The sequence below is a fragment of the Oncorhynchus masou genome, chromosome 29 (genome assembly GCF_036934945.1).
Source record: "Oncorhynchus masou masou isolate Uvic2021 chromosome 29, UVic_Omas_1.1, whole genome shotgun sequence".
Lineage (NCBI taxonomy): Eukaryota > Metazoa > Chordata > Actinopteri > Salmoniformes > Salmonidae > Oncorhynchus > Oncorhynchus masou.
The window spans coordinates 87345137-87365709 of NC_088240.1; the positions used below are offsets into that span (position 1 = coordinate 87345137).

General features: G+C 40.1%; 3 protein-coding genes across 3 annotated transcripts; all 3 read right to left on the reverse strand.

The window, feature by feature from the left end:
* Positions 1 to 4820: 4820 nt before the first annotated feature.
* hoxa9b (homeobox A9b) lies at positions 4821 to 6958 on the reverse strand. The gene is made up of 2 exons (XM_064946752.1): positions 6266 to 6958; positions 4821 to 5706 (listed from the first exon to the last, which is right to left on the reverse strand). Exons 1-2 carry the CDS (start codon positions 6822 to 6824, stop codon positions 5468 to 5470), a joined length of 798 nt encoding a protein of 265 aa, XP_064802824.1. The 5' UTR covers positions 6825 to 6958; the 3' UTR covers positions 4821 to 5467.
* Positions 6959 to 10229: 3271 nt separating this feature from the next.
* Positions 10230 to 12854, reverse strand: hoxa10b (homeobox A10b). The gene is made up of 2 exons (XM_064947273.1): positions 11937 to 12854; positions 10230 to 11131 (listed from the first exon to the last, which is right to left on the reverse strand). The coding sequence occupies exons 1-2, from the start codon at positions 12727 to 12729 to the stop codon at positions 10854 to 10856; spliced, it is 1071 nt and encodes a 356-aa protein (XP_064803345.1). The 5' UTR covers positions 12730 to 12854; the 3' UTR covers positions 10230 to 10853.
* A 1174-nt stretch (positions 12855 to 14028) lies between these two features.
* Positions 14029 to 18918, reverse strand: hoxa11b (homeobox A11b). The gene is made up of 2 exons (XM_064946753.1): positions 18193 to 18918; positions 14029 to 17015 (listed from the first exon to the last, which is right to left on the reverse strand). The coding sequence occupies exons 1-2, from the start codon at positions 18824 to 18826 to the stop codon at positions 16783 to 16785; spliced, it is 867 nt and encodes a 288-aa protein (XP_064802825.1). The 5' UTR covers positions 18827 to 18918; the 3' UTR covers positions 14029 to 16782.
* Positions 18919 to 20573: the final 1655 nt, after the last annotated feature.

Here is a 20573-nt window from a genome sequence, read left to right on the forward strand (position 1 = left end):
ATCTTTGGAAATGTCTATTATTTTATACCAATATAATTGCTCAGAGAAAGAAATTCTGTTTAATAAGTAATACTTTTTTTCAACAACAAAAAATAGGGGTAAAAAAATATTGGCACCCTGTTTTCAGTACTCTGGCACCCTGTTTTCAGTACTCTGGCACCCTGTTTTCAGTACTCTGGCACCCTCCCCTTGCGAGGATAATGTCACTGAGCCTTTTTCTAAAATGGTTTATTAGATTGGAGAACACATTGAGAGGGATCTTATCAATCCTCTGTACAGAATATTTTCAGATATTTGATATCCTTCATCTGCGCTAATGGACTGCTCTCTTCAAGTCAAACCACATGTTTTTCAATTGAGTTGAAGAAAAAATACTAAGATTACATTTAGCTAATATAATAAGATTACAATGCTAATTTTGTGGTCAATTAAAACATTTTGATGTGTTTTGGGGGTTATTGTCTTGCTGGAAGATCCACTTTCAGCTGCATCCAAGTTTGCAGAGGCAACCAGGTTTTTGGCTCAAATATCCTGGTACTGGGCAAATTTCATGATGTCGTTGACCTCAACAAGGGCCCCAGGACCAGTGGAAGCAAAATCAGCTCATAACATAAACAAAACTTTTCAGGATATTTTCATGTCACCCAGCAAATAAACACCTGGAATTTGCCAAACCGCATTGGTGCTTGGGCTGGAACCGGTGCCATGGTCAGTTGACATGAAAATATCACTTTTTGGCCACGAACACCAGTGGTGGCTTTGGCGTTAAAAGAAGGACACATATTATGTAACAGTATTGCTTCCATCCCTCAAACCAGAGACCCTCTGAACACATCAACAACTGCCTCCCACGATGAAGCATCGTTACCCACCACTCCACAAAAGCCACGGCCCTTGCAGAGCAAGGGAAACGACTACTTCAAGGCTTCAGAGTGAGTGACGTCACCAATTGAAACGCTATTAGTGAGCACCCCACTAACCATTTCACACCGGTTACACTTACCCCCCTTTAACCTCCTCCTTTTCCGCAGCAACCAGTGATCCGGGTCACGGCACCAATGTAACAGTATTGCTTCCGTCCCTCTCCTCGCCCCTACCTGGGTTTGAACCAGGGACCCTTCTGAACACATCTACAACTACCTCCCATGAAAGCATCATTACCTATCGCTCCACAAAAACCATGGCCCTTGCAGAGCAAGGGGAACAACTACTTCATGGTCTCAGAGCGAGTAACGTCACCGATTGAAACACTATTAGCGCACTAACTAGCTAGCCATTTCACACCGGTTACACATATGCAGAAAAGTACCTCATAACTACTGTAAAATATGGTGGTGGATCTTTGATGTTATGCGGCTATTTTTCTTCCTCTGGTCCTGGGGCCCTTGTTAAGGTCAACACATCATGAACTTTACAGTACCAGGATATTATAGACAAAAACCTGGTTGTCTCTGCCAGGAGGCTGAAACCCCAAGCAAAAATTCTCCCCTAAAATAAATGGTTCATTCAGTGCCATTATCTACACAAGGAGAGGGTGCCGGAGTATATTGACAACAGGGGTGCCAATAATTTTGACCCCTATCTTACAAAAATGAAAGTAAGTTACTTTACTCTTTCTCTGAGAAATTGTATTAGTATAAAATAATATAATTTATCCATGTTTTTGAACATACAAAATAGCTCAGCATTTGTATTATTTATTTCGTTTTTGCTAATCTTTATCAAGGGTGCCAATAATTTGGGAGGTGACTGTAACTGTACATCAGAACAGGTGAGAGGGACAAATATAGTTCTAAGAATTATTATTGACATTGCAACAACAAGTCCAAGGGAGCTAAACAGACAGAAGGGTTGAGGGGGGAGAGAGCCCAGTACAGCAGAACAACTAGGGAATAGGCTATTTGGAGACAGTGGCTAGATTCCAAACAGATAAACTCTCCCCCTCGGCCCTTCCCCTCTGCCCTTAATGACCCTCCCTCCCTAAACAGATAAACACAGAGACTGGTGCTAGAAACCCGGCAGTTGACCTGCATTATCAAACAGCTCAAGCATGCCAAGCAGAGAACCTGCATTATCAAACAGCTAAAGCAGAGGACCTGCATTGTCGAACAGCTATAGCCAAGGATTGCACTATGAAACAGCACAAGCAGGCCAACCCGAGGACTTGCATTATCAAACAGCACAAGCAGGCCAACCCGAGGACTTGCATTATCAAACAGCACAAGTGGAGGACCTACATTATCATACAGCTCAAGCAGAGGACCTACATTATCATACAGCTCAAGCAGAGGACATGCATTATCAAACAGCTCAAGCAGAGGACCTGCATTATCAAACAGCTATAGCCAGGGACTTGCACTATCAAACAGCTCAAGTGGAGGACCTACATTATCATACAGCTCAAGCAGAGGGCCTGCATTATCATACAGCTCAAGCAGAGGACCTACATTATCGAACAGCTCAAACAGCCCAAGCAGAGGACCTGCATTATCAAACAGCAGGCCAGGCATAGGACCTGCATTGTCAAACAGCTCAAGCAGAGAATCTGCATTATCAAACCGCTCAAACAGCCCAAGCAGAGGACCTGCATTATCAAACAGCAGGCCAGCCAGAGGACCTGCATTATCAAACAGCAGGCCAGGCAGAGGACCTGCATTATCAAACAGCAGGCCAGGCAGAGGACCTGCATTATCAAACAGCAGGCGAGGCAGAGGACCTGCATTATCAAACAGCAGGCCAGGAAGAGGACCTGCATTATCAAACAGCTCAAGCAGAAGACCTGCATGATGAAATCCTGCATTATTGCGCTCTCTCACATGCTGTGAATGTGTTTTTTTGTAATGTAGTGGAGTAACATGGGAAAATCTACCAATTAAAACATAATTACTCTTTCTTTTATTGGTTTGGTTTCATTGGTTTCATTTTGGTGATAAAATTGGTGATTTATTGGCGATATTCTATTTCTTAACACACCAAAGCTATACAATGAATGTCCATCCATAACATATAATGGGCTAAAGATAATTCTGCTGAACAGCCATTTTGTCGATGCAGTATCTCTATGATAATTAACATGTAATCACCTCTCAAACCTCTCTCTGTTGCTCTGTTTGTGTCACCTTGGTCTCCTGTTTCAAAGTGAAAATGGACAAAAAAAACATACTTTCAACTGCATATAAGTAGCCCGACGTCTGTCCACATCTTGGACAGGCGTGTTATTCTCGTATTTCCTGCGTGCATTGAACTACACACTAGAATACAATAGTCGTTGGTCCCTATTCAAGCAGCCAGGCTGCAGGACATTTCGATCTCAAACGTGACGTTGCTTCCACCTGCTGGTTATACGACGACAGCAACACAAAATGACCGCATAGGTCAGTAGTGAGATAATGCACAGGACCTTTTGTGACTGAATTACCATAATGTTGTGTTTCAACACATTAAATATATAGTTTTAAAAAATTATAAATTCTAATTGTTTCAAATCCTTACGATACCTATTGCAATAGGACCACAAAGGCGAGGATTTGAGATTAGTCATTGGTTGGAAACGGCAATAAAGCCTCGGTGTCAGCCAGCCTTTTGTGCCGGAAAACAACAAATGGATGTCTGGGCGCTGAAACAGTCTAATTGTTGGTGAACAGTCATAAAGTAATTGAAATAGAAAAAGCAGACAGCATGGCTGAGCCCGCGTTTTATGGAGCAGCTTTCTGGATTAAGACCTTTGAAGACAGGCCCCATCTGCGTCACAGCGCGGCCAAACAACACCATAGCAGGCCCTGTGTGTGTGTGTGTGTGTGTGTGTGTGTGTGTGTGTGTGTGTGTGTGTGTGTGTGTGTGTGTGTGTGTGTGTGTGTGTGTGTGTGTGTGTGTGTGTGTGTGCGTGCGTGCGTGCGTGCGTGCGTGCGTGCGTGTGTGTGTGTGACTGGAAACATAGGTGTTTTCGTGTGTTTGAATATATGTTTTTTGAACGACGTGGTTAACCATGGTTGTGTGTAATTACAACCATTAAAATGTTTACCCCTTTAAAAATAGCCCGTATGAAAAGCATATTATAGTGATATTCAGGCGCGAGGACTTGCATGGTGTTGCTTCCTTTCCGCTCTCAATCGCTTTGCACCCCATAAACAGTTAACGCTGTGATTGTGGTTTATTGCTGCATGGCAACCAATATCGTGTGCCAGTGCACATTGGCCTGTAGCAAATAGCATGGAGCTGGCTTGTCCAATGTCCAGCAATGCCTTTTATATGTACTGTATGTTGGGATTCAGAACTCATGCTCGTGCTATTAACAAGGCCTAAAGGAAAGGGAGAGAAGGGGCTGTTGAAATGGTGTGTGGTGGTACTAAACCAACATGGACTACACGGGAAATGCCCGCTTTAAATCCACTAATCCTATAGAGGCCTTTAGGATTTACATCTGTTCGCTTCTTTAGTACCTGCTTGGATATAATTATGTTCATAGGCCTAGCATACCAATACTCTCAACCTCTTACTAAATAAATAACTTTTTCTGTAAATATTGAGTAGGGATATGTTTAATGTTTTCATAAATAGGCCGATTCATCTTGTGATAGTTTATCATTCGCAACACTTATATCAGGCATAGACCTATACATGAAAAATATGGTTGCCTTTTTAAATGAAAATTATAACTGAATAAGATTAAGTGCTGTAGCAACTATAGTTGTTATGTTTTTAGACAAAAGGAAATAAATACAGATATCTTGTCAGATGTTGGACATTTATCAACAATTAGAATCTTAGTAACAATTCATTCTCTGATTTCCAAACAATAAATATGGATGACTACGCACAAAATAATTTGACATTTTATTTGATATTTCATACAAACGACTTTTAGAATCGAAATACTCTGACATTGAGGTATTTTGCGTGTGCACAGTGTTGTCCTAATTCCATAGACAAAACTGATAAGGATTTTTATCCCAGCAATTAAAAAAAAATATCACACCGTCTAAACATGTTTCTTTCGGCAAAAAAAACTATAAATAAATAAATAGTCTGACAGGTAGTTGAAACACATTCAGGTCGTCAACGCATAAACATGATGAGGCCAATAACATAGACTAAACTCTGGGTGAAAAACACAGAATCAATTCATGAAACATTTCATGCAACGAACATTAGACAATGTCTAACAGTAATCTGTGTGCATTAATGAAATGATTTACCAATTACATCCAAGTTATTGAGATAACATCAAAGTACCAATCAAACAAATAAGCATTGTCAAACAGAGAACACTCTAGGAAGAAAACGAGCCGACAGATTTGACAACGACAACAACACAACAGCCCTACAGAACACAACATAGACTATAGATCAAGCAACATGTGGATAGATTGGCAACTATTTTCCAGAAATATCTTCGTTTCCTGAAAGTCCACCAATAACTGTTCCCAGTTTATTCTACGGGTCTACAGGGCCCGCACTGCTCGCCTTTTTAACATGTCTTTCGACGGTCCTTATTCCCTTTCTTCATCTTCATCCGGCGGTTCTGAAACCAGATTTTAATTTGTCTCTCAGTCAGATTAAGAACTCTTGCTACTTCGTATCTACGGTCGCGGGGGAGATACATGTTAAACAGAAACTCCTTCTCCAGTTCGAGAATCTGATGCTTAGAGTATGGACAGCGCTTTTTTCTGGTGGATTTTGCATGAAGCCAGTTGGAGGATGGGTCATCTGAAAGAGGGTTCGACAAAAGCGAGACAGAGCTCATGAGAAATAGTGTTTTCCACAAGAGTCAGAATGGTATTACAAACTGTGGATGACGAACAACAGCAGACAATGTCTTGCTGAAATAGCCAACATGCAGTAGCTAATACAGTCAGCCGTGTATGTGCTCGTTTCGGCCTTCTGACCCTAAGGCCTAGTCTACTGCCCATAACAGTGAGAAATGAACTGGTATAGTTTAGTCATAATCCAAATAGCAAAATCATATTATCTTTCACAGTAGGTTACAAACTAGATCGAGGAGGGGGGATTGCTACTGTCGGTCAGTGGTACTGCTTTGGCGCAATATGATCCATTCGTTATCAAATAATGGATACAATAGTTTGACGTAAACTCAACCTTTACAGAAGGTCTATATTATATCATAAATAATGTATTAACGTCAGCCTCTGACCTTATATTTCTAGATTCCTGCTTATTTCAACATTAATTCATTCCAAAGATCTAGACACATATGAGATCATGATCACCATTACCCATGATTCCAAATGAAAGATGCCGTGCTTACTTGTGTTGATCTCCCTCTCCCTCTTTTCCTCTACGGTTGATGTGCTGCTCTCTTCGTTGGGTTTGGAGAAAATGGCATCACACGCGATCGTATCCTTCTCTGCGCGGAACGTTCCGTTGTCAATGTCGGACACAAGAGGTGTGTGCGTTTCCAGCGTTGTGCAGTCCCCATTTCCTATCAGCGGCTCGGGTTTGATATCATAGTTCATATTTGACGATAATCCCGTTAAACATATCGACGTAGAAACCGGTTCCAACGCCCAGGAACGCATAAACATTCCATCGGTATCTCCTGTTGGACAATGGTGGTGTAAATATGGCTGGTGTGTTATAGATGCGCTGCTCGGAGGCTGATGAGCAGAAATGGGACTCCAAGACGCACTGAAAATAGAAGATTTCGTCTGCAAAGGGCAAGATTCCGGGCCGCCATATTCAGTTAGCATCGGCTGGCTCGCCTGTTCCACCCCTGGTCCGCTTGAGTATGTGTGTGCCATAATATCCCCTTGGTCGCGGGGAAGATGAGAGTCTGCATAGTAACTAAGCGTGCCTAATGTCGACATGACAACAAATACACAAAGCCAAAGGCAGCTAAACTTCCACTGTGATATATTTAGAAAAACAGGATCATGATACTATTCGCTGCACCAAGAACCACCACATTCGTTCAATAAATTGAACCTTGGCCGGGATTGGATTGGGTGCCGCAGACACGTGACCGTGGGACAGAACAATAAATAATAAATCAGTCTACTCAACTAGCTAAATGGTCACCATTTTCCTCCGTTATATTTTTAATAGCAAAGTCATATGCCTATATCATTTTATACAAGCAGTAAGGTTTATGATTTTTGTTTTGAAATGAGACTTTAACGTTGATATTACGTTGCTATGTTTTATATAAAGTGAGAGAGTATAGCATGTTTTTCTAGACTCCTTAAAAAATAAAGGAATGCAGCAAAGTAGTAAGGAGCTATATATCCACTGTGACGTGTAGTCGTTACGACGCGCAGAATAAGATATATTCATTTCCTTATAAGAACTCTCACCACCGATCTAAAATGTGGAATTCTACAGAATGAATTTATTCAATAAGTTATCCAGTATCTATCAACATAATTCAGTTCATGATTGCCTATCAGAGCAAAAACTCCGAGGTTATTCCAAATAATGTATAGCATTAGATTGGCGATATCGTTATATAGGCTACTTATTAAATAGGAAAATACATGCAGCAATATTATTTGGCCAAATACATACCCACATTTAAAAATAGTAGACCTGTGAGTTAATAGACCTATATACTATAGGTACGCTGATGTGAGTGTGAGTTGACATTTGCCATATTCATCATATTTGCCATTATATGCCATCTGATGTATTCATAATAAAGTCACAGCCAAACCTATAGGTTACCACATCTGCTGTGGTGTACATCATTTTCATTGTTATTAGGCTATTACACGTGTTATTCAAACCTGATATTTCGATGATCATCCGAGTAATGATCTCTTCAAATGGCTTGAGATTATTCGATTTTGGTGGATTTAAATAAGGACAACTAAAACAGTAAATATTTGAGTGATACTGTCTCCAATGCTCTGGGATATGAACATTTAAATTACATGTAAAACCTTATATATGTAGACCTATGTGACCCTATAGGAAAACACACAAAGGACTGGTTTCCCGGACACAGATTGAACCATAGTCCTGGACTAAAAATAATGTTCAGTAGAGAATCTCCAATGGCTAACTCCCATTGAAAGGGCTTTTCAGTCATACATTTTTAATTACGTTTTATTATAGTGTGTATTATTAATTCGAACGAATGAATTAGATCTTACTTACCAAATTACTGTCCCAAATCAATTCGAAAAAGTTAAGACCGAATCTAAAAATGCATACCTCACATAGGCTATTATTTGATAGTCAGACTAAGACTAATTATTTATATTTAAGACTGAAAAACACAGGCATATACAGCCATTGACACAATGTGTGTACACGAGGAACAAGCTATGTGTATTCTACCATCGAATTAGTGTTCAGAAATAAAAATACAATACTTCTACATAGTAGCGTCAACAAATCCAAGTGTCAATAGATTATGGAGAAAGATCCCGTTGTGTTAGTGTGTAAAACCATAACAGAACCTTACTATTTATGGACCAATGAGTGAACACTAGGACGGTCTGCGCGGCGCTTTTAGCTATCAAAGTGGGGAGAGAGAAAAAACGTTAGGCGCTATAGCAGTCTGTTTTTATGACGGGGGCTATTTAGTTGTTTTTCTTTAGGTTACAACCTGGCTGTCTGGGCTAAATATCGCCAATAAAATCCATGCTTTGTGTCCATTGTGTGGCGCAGCAGACGCATCCGGCACTTCGAAGGTGTGCCACTGGGAACGCTGCAGCAGCGCACGAGGCTTTGGCCAGACTGCAATGATCATAACCGAGGCCTTGCAGTCCTTCCTCTCCCTCAAGCCAACTCGATATCACTCCCTCTGAGACATAAAGGCTAAAGGCCGCGTCTAGTGCTCGTCTTTTGTTGTTGTTTTGAATAGATATGGCGATATATGTGAGGAACAAAATGTCCTTTGCAGTCTTGATTTTTTTGTTCGTTTTTTTATTTTTGTTATATATATCAGACCCGGCGCCAGGATAAAGTGACTAAGGGGGCAGTTTAAATCGGGGAATGGACTACATTTGGGGGCTTCTTGCATTGGAATTGTATTGAATTCTGCATATATCACGCTGTACCGCAATAAACATAACGTTTAAAAAAATGCAGACTCCGGTATGTTTTTGTGCTTTGCAAGTCACAGGTTGGCGCGAAATCTGTAGCCTGTTTCCGCTGCACTGTATGCATGCTTCTAATAGCCTAATGTCGACATGAGAGACAATACATTTCCGTAGACACATGACATAGACAAATGCATCGGAATTGTTATAGAATATTCTACACACGACTAGGCTACTCAGTAAATGTAGCCTACTTCATTCGGGGCACAGCTCTGTTGCCAGAGACAATTTGGAGTGTTCTGTGAAACGCAAGAGTTTTTACTGAGGCAATTAAGGCAGTTTCGTGTGGTGGGGGAAAATACAGCCTCACAACACGAAACTACCTGAACCCCTCAACAGCCCTCTCTCCTCCTAAATAAGTATATATAGTCTTCAAGCATTTATTTGACGCATTAATTTCGTTCGCACAACTGTAACAGATACAGTCGAAATCATAGGGATCCTATAATTCACTCTCCTTCTATGCGTAATTGTAATTAGATGGTCAAAATTCTAGCATTTCTCAATGTTTACACTTGTTTTACGCATAACACAACATTTGCACACCTGAAAAGATACAGTCCAAATGGTGTGTCTTATTGCGTGCATATTTCACAACGCTCCACATGTCGACAGACTTTGTGTCCTTTCATAGATATATGATGATGAACCAAACTACCGCCAGTAATGTCCTTGAGAAAACCATGTTGTTTTCCGGGTCATTTTGCCACCATCTATCCAGTACACCCTGCAGTAAACAAGAGATATCCCGATGGAGTGTCTTTGACCATAAAACTTCACAATGGTTATTTCATGTGTATCTATTTAGCCAGGATAGTTCCCTCAGTAACACATGCTCTTTTCCAGGCAACAAGTGCAGTGCTTGCATCATGGCTATGGCTCAGGCAATGATTCCTATTGAACTGAAGGGCATCAGCGTCACACAACAGAGGAAACTGATGTTCTTTTTTTCTTTACTGTTAAACCAACCCGCAACTGAACAAATGGAAGCTCGTGGAATAAAGAGGGGGTCCCACCACCGGCGTTCCTCTCGTGGGTTATGAACGATTACATTCTATACAGGAGAGATGATATGTGGACTGAAACATTCCAATGCAAGGTAAAAACGTGCCATGTTTTTATTGACTTACTTAGTGAGGCCAACAGACAACATATTCAATTCATATTTAATTCATTTCACAGTATAGTCTCTCTATAGACAAAGCAATGACAATATGGGCCATATTATTAAAACGGTTTGGAGAGAACAATAAAAATATGAATAAAAATACGAGAAGGCAAACTGTAAACAATATTTACAAGTCTCAGATAAGTTTCTTGTGTATAAATAAAACCCTTTACAAAATAGTTATTGTGTGATGCTTTTAGTATATATGGCTATAATACCAGCAAAATGTGCAGATATTAAATATCAAATCCATCGAGGCTCTTTAGCCATGACGTAACGTAGGCCTATATTGCTACAGGTTACAACATTTCCCCAAGAGCTATTCCAGCAAGCACAGATGTCAATGCGTCACTCAAGGTGGCTATATACATGTATTATGTACCACAAATGCAGCTCTGAAACATGGTATATAAAGGGAGCAACCATATGTTATGACGGTATAAATACATAACCACGACAAAACAAAACAGAGACGTAATCAGGTAAAATGACAACAAAAAGACATATCAATAAGTTAGCAATTGTAGCCCTAACCTACACGGACATATTCACACGACAGGGTTTCTCAAAGGAAGGCGCTCTGGCCATTGATGGAGGAGGGCGCCAAATACCGAACGAATGTCTCACGAAAAACTGAAGTTGTTCGCTAGCTCCCGATAGCTCCTGTTTTCCCGACTCATTTTTTTCAGTTTCATTCTTCGGTTTTGGAACCAGATTTTGACTTGCCTGTCTGTCAGGTGGACGCTGCGGCTGATCTCCAGGCGACGCTCACGAGTCAAGTACATATTGAAGAGAAATTCTTTCTCTAGCTCAAGAGTCTGGTGCTTGGTGTAGGGACAACGTTTTTTCCGGCCACTCTTTGCTGTCAGCCAGTTAGCTTTGGTTTCAGATGTTCCATCTCCTGTAGAAAGATATTGAAAGAGAAATTAGTGCGGGCAACATATTTTTTCTTCATGCTACTGCACTGATGTAACTTTATAGTAATTGTTGCCCAATTGTAATTAGTGTACATAGAAATAATGCAATTCCATAAGATGTTTGCATCTATAGACAAACACTGACCTAATACCTATCAAAATAAAAAATGTGTTGTCTAAAATTATCTTTAAATAGCCATCCTGAGCCCAATGAGTTTATTTGGCAGTGATACGAAGTTAATGTAGACACACACACACACACACACAATGCCCGTTGTATGCACATATTTTGCATCTATCCAAACACCTAAGCTATTACATCCACGTTGTGCTCAAGATTCACTTAATTATATTTCAATGTATTAATGCGCCTTTATTAAGACATAAAAGTAACTCATAGTCTGCTGAAATTATGACTGCAGTTGACGGTTTAGGGGAAGACTGAGGACATCAACGCGTTGTATTAGACAGATGTACTGGACAGGATTGGCCTTGCTGCTCCTCGTCATAAAATAAAATAAAAACACTGGAGGAAATCCCAGCTCGTGGCCACTCTGTCAAACCCCACAAAGACATACCTTTACCGCTGCGCATATAACCCACATATGGGAAGTTTTCATGTCCACAATATAATCGATACAGCAGGAGGATATGCCTCTAAAAACCAAGGTTAACGCCAAGGCACATCTCCACTGACTCGGGGGCATTGACACTACACTCCCTCCATGTACACCCATCAAGATCCCATTGTCATAAACGTCATTATTTTGGATTTAGAGCAGTACTCACCTTTAAAGGGTTTGACTGGACTTTCCGCACAGCTCTCGGAGGGTTCGGGGGACGACAAACCATCTACAGACGATGCCCGGGTGTCCTCATCCGGAGCACATGGCGGTGGGTCAGGCAGTGCTTCACTCTCCCTCCTGCCTGTATCCGCCACCGGGGTAGGAGATGGCGGTGAGGTGTCGAAACGGGCCGGACGTTGTAGAGCGAACTGAGTAGGCTGTGGGTTCCGCGGAACGTCTTGATAAACCTTTGAAGAGGTATATGTCTGAGACAGACGGAAGTAACCGGGAACAGGCACGGTGCTGTTTGTAACCGGGCATGATCCCGGTGTTAATCGGGAATAGGAAATGTCTTCCGTCGTTGTTGACCTTTTAAGACACTTCTCTGATTCATACAGGCAATACGCATTCTCCTCTTTGATGCTCGGAGAGAATGAACAATGAGCAATTTGCTGCTGATTGTTCGGCTGATCTACTCGACAAGATCTCGAAGTCTCTAGCCATGTTTCCATTCCTTGAATATGTGAATATGGGCCAGATGAGGGTACCATAGTTTGAGAATTGCTCTCGTTGCGTTTACTGAGCCCAGAGAAAAAAGCGCGGTTGGGTAGTCCATAGGAGTACTCCGAGCCTGGTGACAAATACACGCCGTTACTTTGGTAGTATGAGGCACCGCTCTCGGCTCGTCCGTGGATTAAGGAGTCTACTAAAAACGAGTTTCCACTTTGGTTGTCAGAGCATGACATCGTTGGTGTATAATTTGACGGAGGATGAGGATAGCCCTTTCTGGCTGACATTTCTTGTGCAAAACATGCTGAATATAATTACAGATACTCACACTTCTCTGCGCTTTAGCTGACAGCCAATTAAAACACAAGAAGAGAGACTCCTCCCATTGAAAGCACGTAATGCCAATATGCCATATTCATTTTGTTTAAAGATTTAATATAATATATGAAAAAGTAAAGGTAAGTGGTGTATTAAAAGCTATCAGTTCAACCTAAAATGGTGGATAGATAGTATAGGTGACATGACATGGGCTGCATTACCTTTTACGATAATCTATGTTGTAAACATTGACCTCAGGCACCCTTTCACAGACACGCACGCGCGCGCACACACACACGCACACGCACACGAGAGGGGGGAAGATATAATCATACACAAATAACTATTTACATGTGAAGGAACAGTGCAAATAACTGCAGATGTCTGCAGACCTTGAAAACAGTTTAGTGGAAAGCTCGTTACACTTTCCTCTCCAGGAAGCGTCAAAACATTGCTCTATTCAAGTTCACAGAACATTGTGACAAAATATCTATTTGACTATTAGTTAATGTCCCTTGGTTACCAATTACAGATCATTTTACACGCGAAGACAATCCTCAACAGCCTTGCCAATATAAAGGCTAATGGGCCGACATGAAGCCAGAGTATAGTAGTAGAACAAAATGAGTTTTCTCATTTCCTGCTGGTTAAGTCAGAAACAAAATAGGCCGTGGCAAAGATTGTTTACGTCTCTTGTTAACATAATGGGAAATATAATCTGAAACAAACACGTTACAAACACGTTATTTATCAAAGACATGTGCATTTGTTATGAAATACCTTGTGCGTAATTGGTGCGAAATGCATTTTACAAGTGTACAACTCCGCACGTTTCGATTATTTTATACACCGCCAGAACCAATTACGGTGGGATCCCATTTATTTCCTTAAGAATCCAATTGAAAACAACATCCTCATACTCATATCCCCAAATTGAATAGAAATAGATTAGGCCTATGTAAATCATAGCAATAGGCCTAGCTGTGTTATGTGGTTCTAACCACAGACTTTATAAATACCACTGCCTTTATTATCCCCCCATGCAGTTGGTGAAAAATATCATCCTTGCTATGTTTGTTACTATAATTACCACGGTTATATTACGTTATTGTTCTGACACCAAAAACATTATATGGTGCGACTTATTTTGGGTTTTATCCGATTTAGAAATTTTTTTTTTAAATGAATAGCCTAAACCATTGATTTGAGTGGGTACTCGTCTCATGACGTGCGTATAATAATTTCAGCAGCCTATTTATTTACCTCTAGACAGTGGTACTTTAAGTTATTATTAAGTTATTATCATACTTAAAATCATTTAATGCATGTCTCCTTATAGCGGCTAATAAAATCATGTTAACAATGTTTCTTTTGTTCCAAGTTATTCTTGCAACCTGACAAAAAAATCTGCCTGCGCCCCTCGTGCGTAATGTAGCACTTTACTACATCCGCTAACAGCTATTTTATTTTTCACTGGAGACTAAAAAGCCCTCCGGTAGCTATGGGATACTCAGCTAGAATGTTCCCCTTCCCAACACACACACAAACTAAACACATTTTATAATCGAACGTTTCGTATTTGGTAAACAATGGTAATAATGACTCAAAAAAGAACCATTCGAATAGTTCGTATTTTTCCAGAAAAATGCCATAGACATCTCTAGACAGGATAAGGCCGATGTATAAAGCTATTTTCCGTTTAGCATATTGGTTATATTGTATATTATATTATGTGCTGTGTAACGGTAGGTAGGCCTATTGTCATCCTCTCCCACACGGAATACATTGGTTCTAATACATTGTGTCATCTAATATTATATTTCCAATAATGTGGATTTCAGCGATAAACCAGCTTTATATATCATTTTCTAGCAGGATGGAAAGGCTCCTTACAAAAACGCCTCACTTTATCCCATTTTGCCAAGAAAAAAATGGACCACACACGTATTTGTTTTCCCATTTCGAGCATTTTGAAATATATTTCGATAAAAATAAGAGAATATGTAACAATTATACACACATCGGGATAATTACCTGAACAATGAAACCCTGTAATGTAATGAGTCTGTCAATCTTTGGGATGTTTGATGCATGGGAAGTAGAGTCTAGGCCAGAGTTCCATCCACATCCACGGCATTGATCCATGACATTGATCCGAGCAGCGCCTCCCAGTGGAACAAACAAACAACCACGTTCGAACTGCAGATTCCATCCTGAATATATTCCTGCCCGTGCACGCTGAGCTGCGGAGACAAATGAAGCAGGAGAAGTCCGCGAACACAAGCTTTCAATGCTCCCAGGCAGGCAGCCGTTGTTTTTAAAGCCCTTAGTCACAGTTAATAACCTTGGTCTCAGACGGTTTATTGCACTACACTCCAATTGTACAAATGTTCCAGACGAAGACGCGTTTTATGGCCAAGTTGCTGCAGCAACAGGGAGGATGTGTCCGTAAAGGCGGCATTCCGGTTAGCCTGACCGGACAGGATGCACGGCCCAAGACCCAAGACCATGCTGCTATCACTCTTAATTGGTGTTTTCACTAGCCCACTATTCATGAACGCCCATAGGCTTTGAACTATAAGACATTAACCGAAATATTGACAAACGTGAGCCAATTTTACACATAAGCCTAATACACAATCAGTAGGTCTAATATGTCAACATTTGGCAATATAATAAAACAACAACTGATCAAGTTTATTTTAAATATAGGGTACCTTAAGTATTTTGCTTTATTTATTTAAAGTAGGCTATACATTCTCTTTTTATAGGCCTAGTATTATTTTTGAAACAATAAACTTAAACGCGGGACATTTAAACTCCAGACGTTGATTGTATATAAAAGTCGTCCGGTGATAGATGGTTTAGCATGGTACATAAAGTTGAATAAAATAACGTGCTAGACAACCTTTTGGGTGGAACTTCCGTAATGGATATTTAACATTAATGGCATAGGATCCCATTTCGGCCCATGGGGGCAATGTAAAGTCAAATACATCATACATCTGATATGACCCACGCAGCCAGGTGTTATGTCGAGAATCATACAAGGAGATATTTTCTCCAAACTAAGAAAACAAACGGAAAGGTCTCGACCTGTGACTCGTATGTCTCCAATAGGGTGTGTGAAATAGGCTAAGCCTATATAGGTCCTAATCATTCCAAAATCCATCGTAGGCTATTTACACCGAGGAACATTTGAATTGGCTCAAAAATGAAGACAAAGAACTAAAATGTCCCAATGGCTCAATGTATTGGAGCAGCTTTTCTCTTGCCAAAAACGCAGGAAAATAGCTGATATGTTCCGACATTGAGAACTTAAACAAAACGAACACTTTCAAGTATCAGGGATGATTGAACATTTTTGCAATATAACCTTTGTATGTCGAATATTTCACGAGAACAAAAACAATGGTAATCAATGCATAAATAAAAGGCCTATTTTAAACTATAGCCTAGTCCTTCTGTGCGTGTGTAATGGCGACAACAAACAACCAACAAAGTTTGGGATAAATCATGCCTTCTCGTCATGGAAAAGGTATGTACCCTTTGTAGGTATATATATAATAAATGTAAAGATACAAGTTGCTAAATATGTTGCATCGTTAAATGTCGAATTTGATATGAAATGGGCGCGTAAATCTAACTTTCGTGTAATTCATGCATTATGCATTGATGCCAATTAAATCATTTGTTTGAAAATGTGACTTTTACGCAAGTTAGGATTCGACCAGATATATGTTCTGTTTTGGTGGCACCGCACTTTCATAACAACAAATAGCAAGATCAAAAGATCAACAAGAAAATCACCTACAATTAAAATAGGCCAATAGGCCTAATAATAATAATATTACACTAGATATTACTCTCAACAAATTAAGTATGATGGACAAATAAATCTACAAATGTCTGTCCATCACGGGAGGGGTGTAATTAGGAATTTGCAGACCAACGAACTTGAAATGACCGATTGGGCTTCATGCATGCCTTGTCTGAGGGGAGGCAACATTTACCAGCCAGTGTTACAGCATAGGGTTCGTGGTATAATACTGCAAACGGTCTCTGTTCAGTTTCTTCTCTTTCATCCTCCTGTTTTGAAACCAGATTTTAACTTGGCGGTCGGTGAGATTGAGCATCCTCGAAAGTTGAAGACGTTTCTCCTTGTTGATGTAAACACTGAAAAAGAACTCCCTCTCCAATTCTCTGATTTGGTATTTGGTGTATGGACATCTCTTCTTACGGATTCTCTGTCCACCTGAAACGAAGAATTGCAATTCAGATAGAAATATCAAATAGGAAGCTGCTTTCGTTCTGTAAAAAAATACATACATGGTGTCAAAAGGTTTATAAACAACAGTCTTAAATAGACTGACAACAAAATAAGTTGTGCTTTTTTTATCATAAAAACTATAACTGAAAGCCTTGAATTAAGGTAGAAACGGGATACATGTTTTTGGCCATGTTTTGCTTTTAATAAGCATGAAATCCCAACATTTCTATGCATATTTAGGGTACATTATGCAACATAATCATGACATTTCTTAGAGTTCAGTATATACACATTCTGTGTAATGTGTATGTTTTTATAGATTTGATGAATCCCAGGACTCTTTGGAAAACAGTGCCCACTGTGCAAAAACTGGTTGAATCAACGTTGTTTCCACGTCATTTCAACAACAAAAAATTCTATATGATGACGTTGAATCAACGTGAAAAACTGATTGGATTTGCAAAAAGTCATCACCGTAAGGGAATTCTTTTTCACCCAACTTCTAACCTAAATCCAATGACATGGTGAATTGTTTTGTTGCTTTCATGTTGAATTCACGTTAGTTGACAACTCAACCAAATGTAAATCAAAACTAGACGTTGAACTGACGTCTGTGCACAGTGGGTGGCAATTGTTACTGAATGGACTATCCTCCTGGCTAAAAATATTAAAGAATCAATTAAATCTATTACATTTTTTTAATTATTTACTTTATCACCTTATACTATATCACTAAGATTATATTAATATAATAACAATATACCATTCAGGTTATAGGGGGGACCATGCAGCACATATTCAATACGTCCCTGAGTTAAAATGTATAAAAATATAATTTTGCAATAAATGTATCAATTCATGAAGTTGTCGTTGCAGTCGTTTGTTACGTTATGAAAAGTAAGCCAAGCTATGTGTCGAGAACAACTAATAGGCCTCAAAATAATGCTCCAATATTTTAGAATGGGACATTCTCTGTCTTTCACGGCCAATTTCAGTTCCAAGCACGTGATCTTGTCGTTTATAACAACGTTTTTGTTGGGGTAGATCTACAGCCCCACAATAAACCTTACGCGCGTATAAAACAGCATATAAACGCCTTAATAGCAGCGCGTTAGATTGCAAACTTTCTCACAGAACTGGTGCACGTCGTCTTTATACTCACCGCTGGCGCTATATTTCTCCTCATTGTTGCCGGAAGAAGACACTGGGCTGCAGCTCACCTCGCCCGGCGAACCCTCCTCTGTATTCCGGCACTTGTCGGAACCGGTCACCGGAACTATAGGTTGTTTGGTGGCAGTTCTGTCCACGGAGTGTTCGCTTGTTGGTGTGTTGTCTGCGCTCCCTTGAGCAGTATCGAAAAACTGATCAAAGGCTTGAGGTAACACTCCATTCCTACTCACACTGCCCTGGAGACTTGATATAGGATTGGAGCTGCTGCTGTGATAGACATCACTGGAGTTATTTCTCGTGAATATTTCCCCCAAGGAGGTCGAGCTTGATAGGCAGTCCCTATGCACCGTGTCCTCAGTGGGGTAGCAGTGTGACATACCGCCCCTATGGTGGTGCCATTTACTGGAGCTACCAATGCCATGATAGTCCCTGAAAGCTACCTCTCTGACAGACGGAAGCTGTGGCAGAGTAGAGGATGGGTAGGAATATGTCATGGGACAAGAAGACTGACTCTGGTGGGACAAAAAAGGAGGGAGGCTTGAGAAGTCTGTCCCCGAGACGTAATAGGTGCAGCTGCCGGGCAAATACATATTAGACCCAACTGGGACCCGCTCATCAAAATCCATAACGATTCGATCTTGCGTAGCCTGTAGCCTACTCTAATAGTCTACCAACCCTCCCTTCGCATCGTTCCTATGTGCTGCTAGGCTGCAGTCACTTTGAAGCAGATCCGTTGAGCAACACATTCTAAGACGTGAAGCTGACGTGCAGTTTGTTCTCCATCCATTCCTCAGAGCGCCAGTCATGTGACCAGGGGCAGAACTGGACAGATACGTCTGTTCAACTGATGCGTTGCAATGAGTGAATGCGTTTCTTAATTAAAGTGTGTGATATGAAATAATTTTCCAAATGTACAAGTAATCATACCAATGCATTATTTGGTATGGTTACTTGTACATTTGGAAAATAATTTCATATCACACACCTTTGAAGTCACGATAAATCAAGGCCTTGTTGGCAGCATTTGCGAATAACCTTTGTTATTAACGACAATCCTGGTGCTAATACTTTCTGAATATAATTTTCATGTGTTATATTCTCTCTATCTCTGGAACATACATTGGTCAATAAGGCGCATGTGCTGTTGTGTATGGGTAAGATACAATGTGTATGAAATATAATTATACCAGAACAACCCAGTGCTTCTATTTGCCATAAAATGCTCTGGGTCAATATATTTCCACAACCATTATGCCTTTTCCACTAATGTATTACGCTAGTAGTAATATTAGCCTACAGCATGTGGGCTAAGGCTGCAAGAAGAATACAATTGTATTATACAAAAGCCCATCTCAATCTAGCGCTATATCAATATATTTGGACGCATTTCCATTTCTATATATCAATATATTTGGACGCATTTCCATTTCTATATATCAATATATTTGTACGCATTTCCATTTCTATATATCAATATATTTGGACGCATTTCCATTTCTATATATCAATATATTTGGACGCATTTCCATTTCTATATATCAATATATTTGTACGCATTTCCATTTCTATATATCAATATATTTGTACGCATTTCCATTTATATCTGTATATAATGGATAGGCTTTATGCAAACTCAGAATCAGTTTCCGTTTATATTTCCTATAATGCCTATCCGAAGTTAGAATTGTCACTTGTTGACCAAACAATCTCTCGTGTCTCAATCTCAATCTCTTATGGCTAAACAATTTGATGCAGGGCCGTAGCATAGCAAGACTAGCGTCATATTGTAATACTATTGTGGGGCACTCTAAAAATGAATATTGCGTCCAGCATTACAGGAAATGGGACATCTCTTGGATATTCTAATATACATATAGCCTAAAGTACACTATGGTTCTTAATAAACTAAACTATTGAGAGTCTAGTGAGAGTACGATACATGAATGGAATGGCAGCATACGCGCGTAATGCATTCTCTTTCCTATCACCTGCATCAGTGGACACGTTCGGACATTCGTGTTTTAAAATGCAACAATAGAGTTCAGGGTATACAGCACCAACCAACAAAATCAGCTCGAGTCAGACATGTTTTATTGCACTTTGCAGTTGGCTGTGTAGTTGCCATTGTCAGAACAGACATGTGGGGACTGCTGCGGCCGGCGTGCTCACCAGACGACTAGATGGCATTCATGAAGTTCAATGAAACGAGACTCAAAACAAGGCTCCAGGTGAGAACTTAGGCCTGTGCGTAAAATGGAGACTGTAATGTCTTGGAATTGTTGGAATGCATGTAATTTGTAGGCTACGAAATATTGAATGATTAAATGGTTCGTTAAATAATACAACGTTATGGCAAAAGCCTAATGGTTTTAT

Coding starts and splice junctions, on each gene's coding strand:
- hoxa9b (XM_064946752.1), bottom strand. CDS start 6,824: ATGTCGACATTAGGCACGCTTAGTTACTATGCAGACTCTCATCTTCCC. Junction 5,707..6,265: donor GGAGAGGGAGATCAACACAA/GTAAGCACGGCA, acceptor ACCCTCTTTCAG/ATGACCCATCCTCCAACTGG.
- hoxa10b (XM_064947273.1), bottom strand. CDS start 12,729: ATGTCAGCCAGAAAGGGCTATCCTCATCCTCCGTCAAATTATACACCA. Junction 11,132..11,936: donor TCCAGTCAAACCCTTTAAAG/GTGAGTACTGCT, acceptor ATCTTTCTACAG/GAGATGGAACATCTGAAACC.
- hoxa11b (XM_064946753.1), bottom strand. CDS start 18,826: ATGGATTTTGATGAGCGGGTCCCAGTTGGGTCTAATATGTATTTGCCC. Junction 17,016..18,192: donor GGAGAAATATAGCGCCAGCG/GTGAGTATAAAG, acceptor TCTTCGTTTCAG/GTGGACAGAGAATCCGTAAG.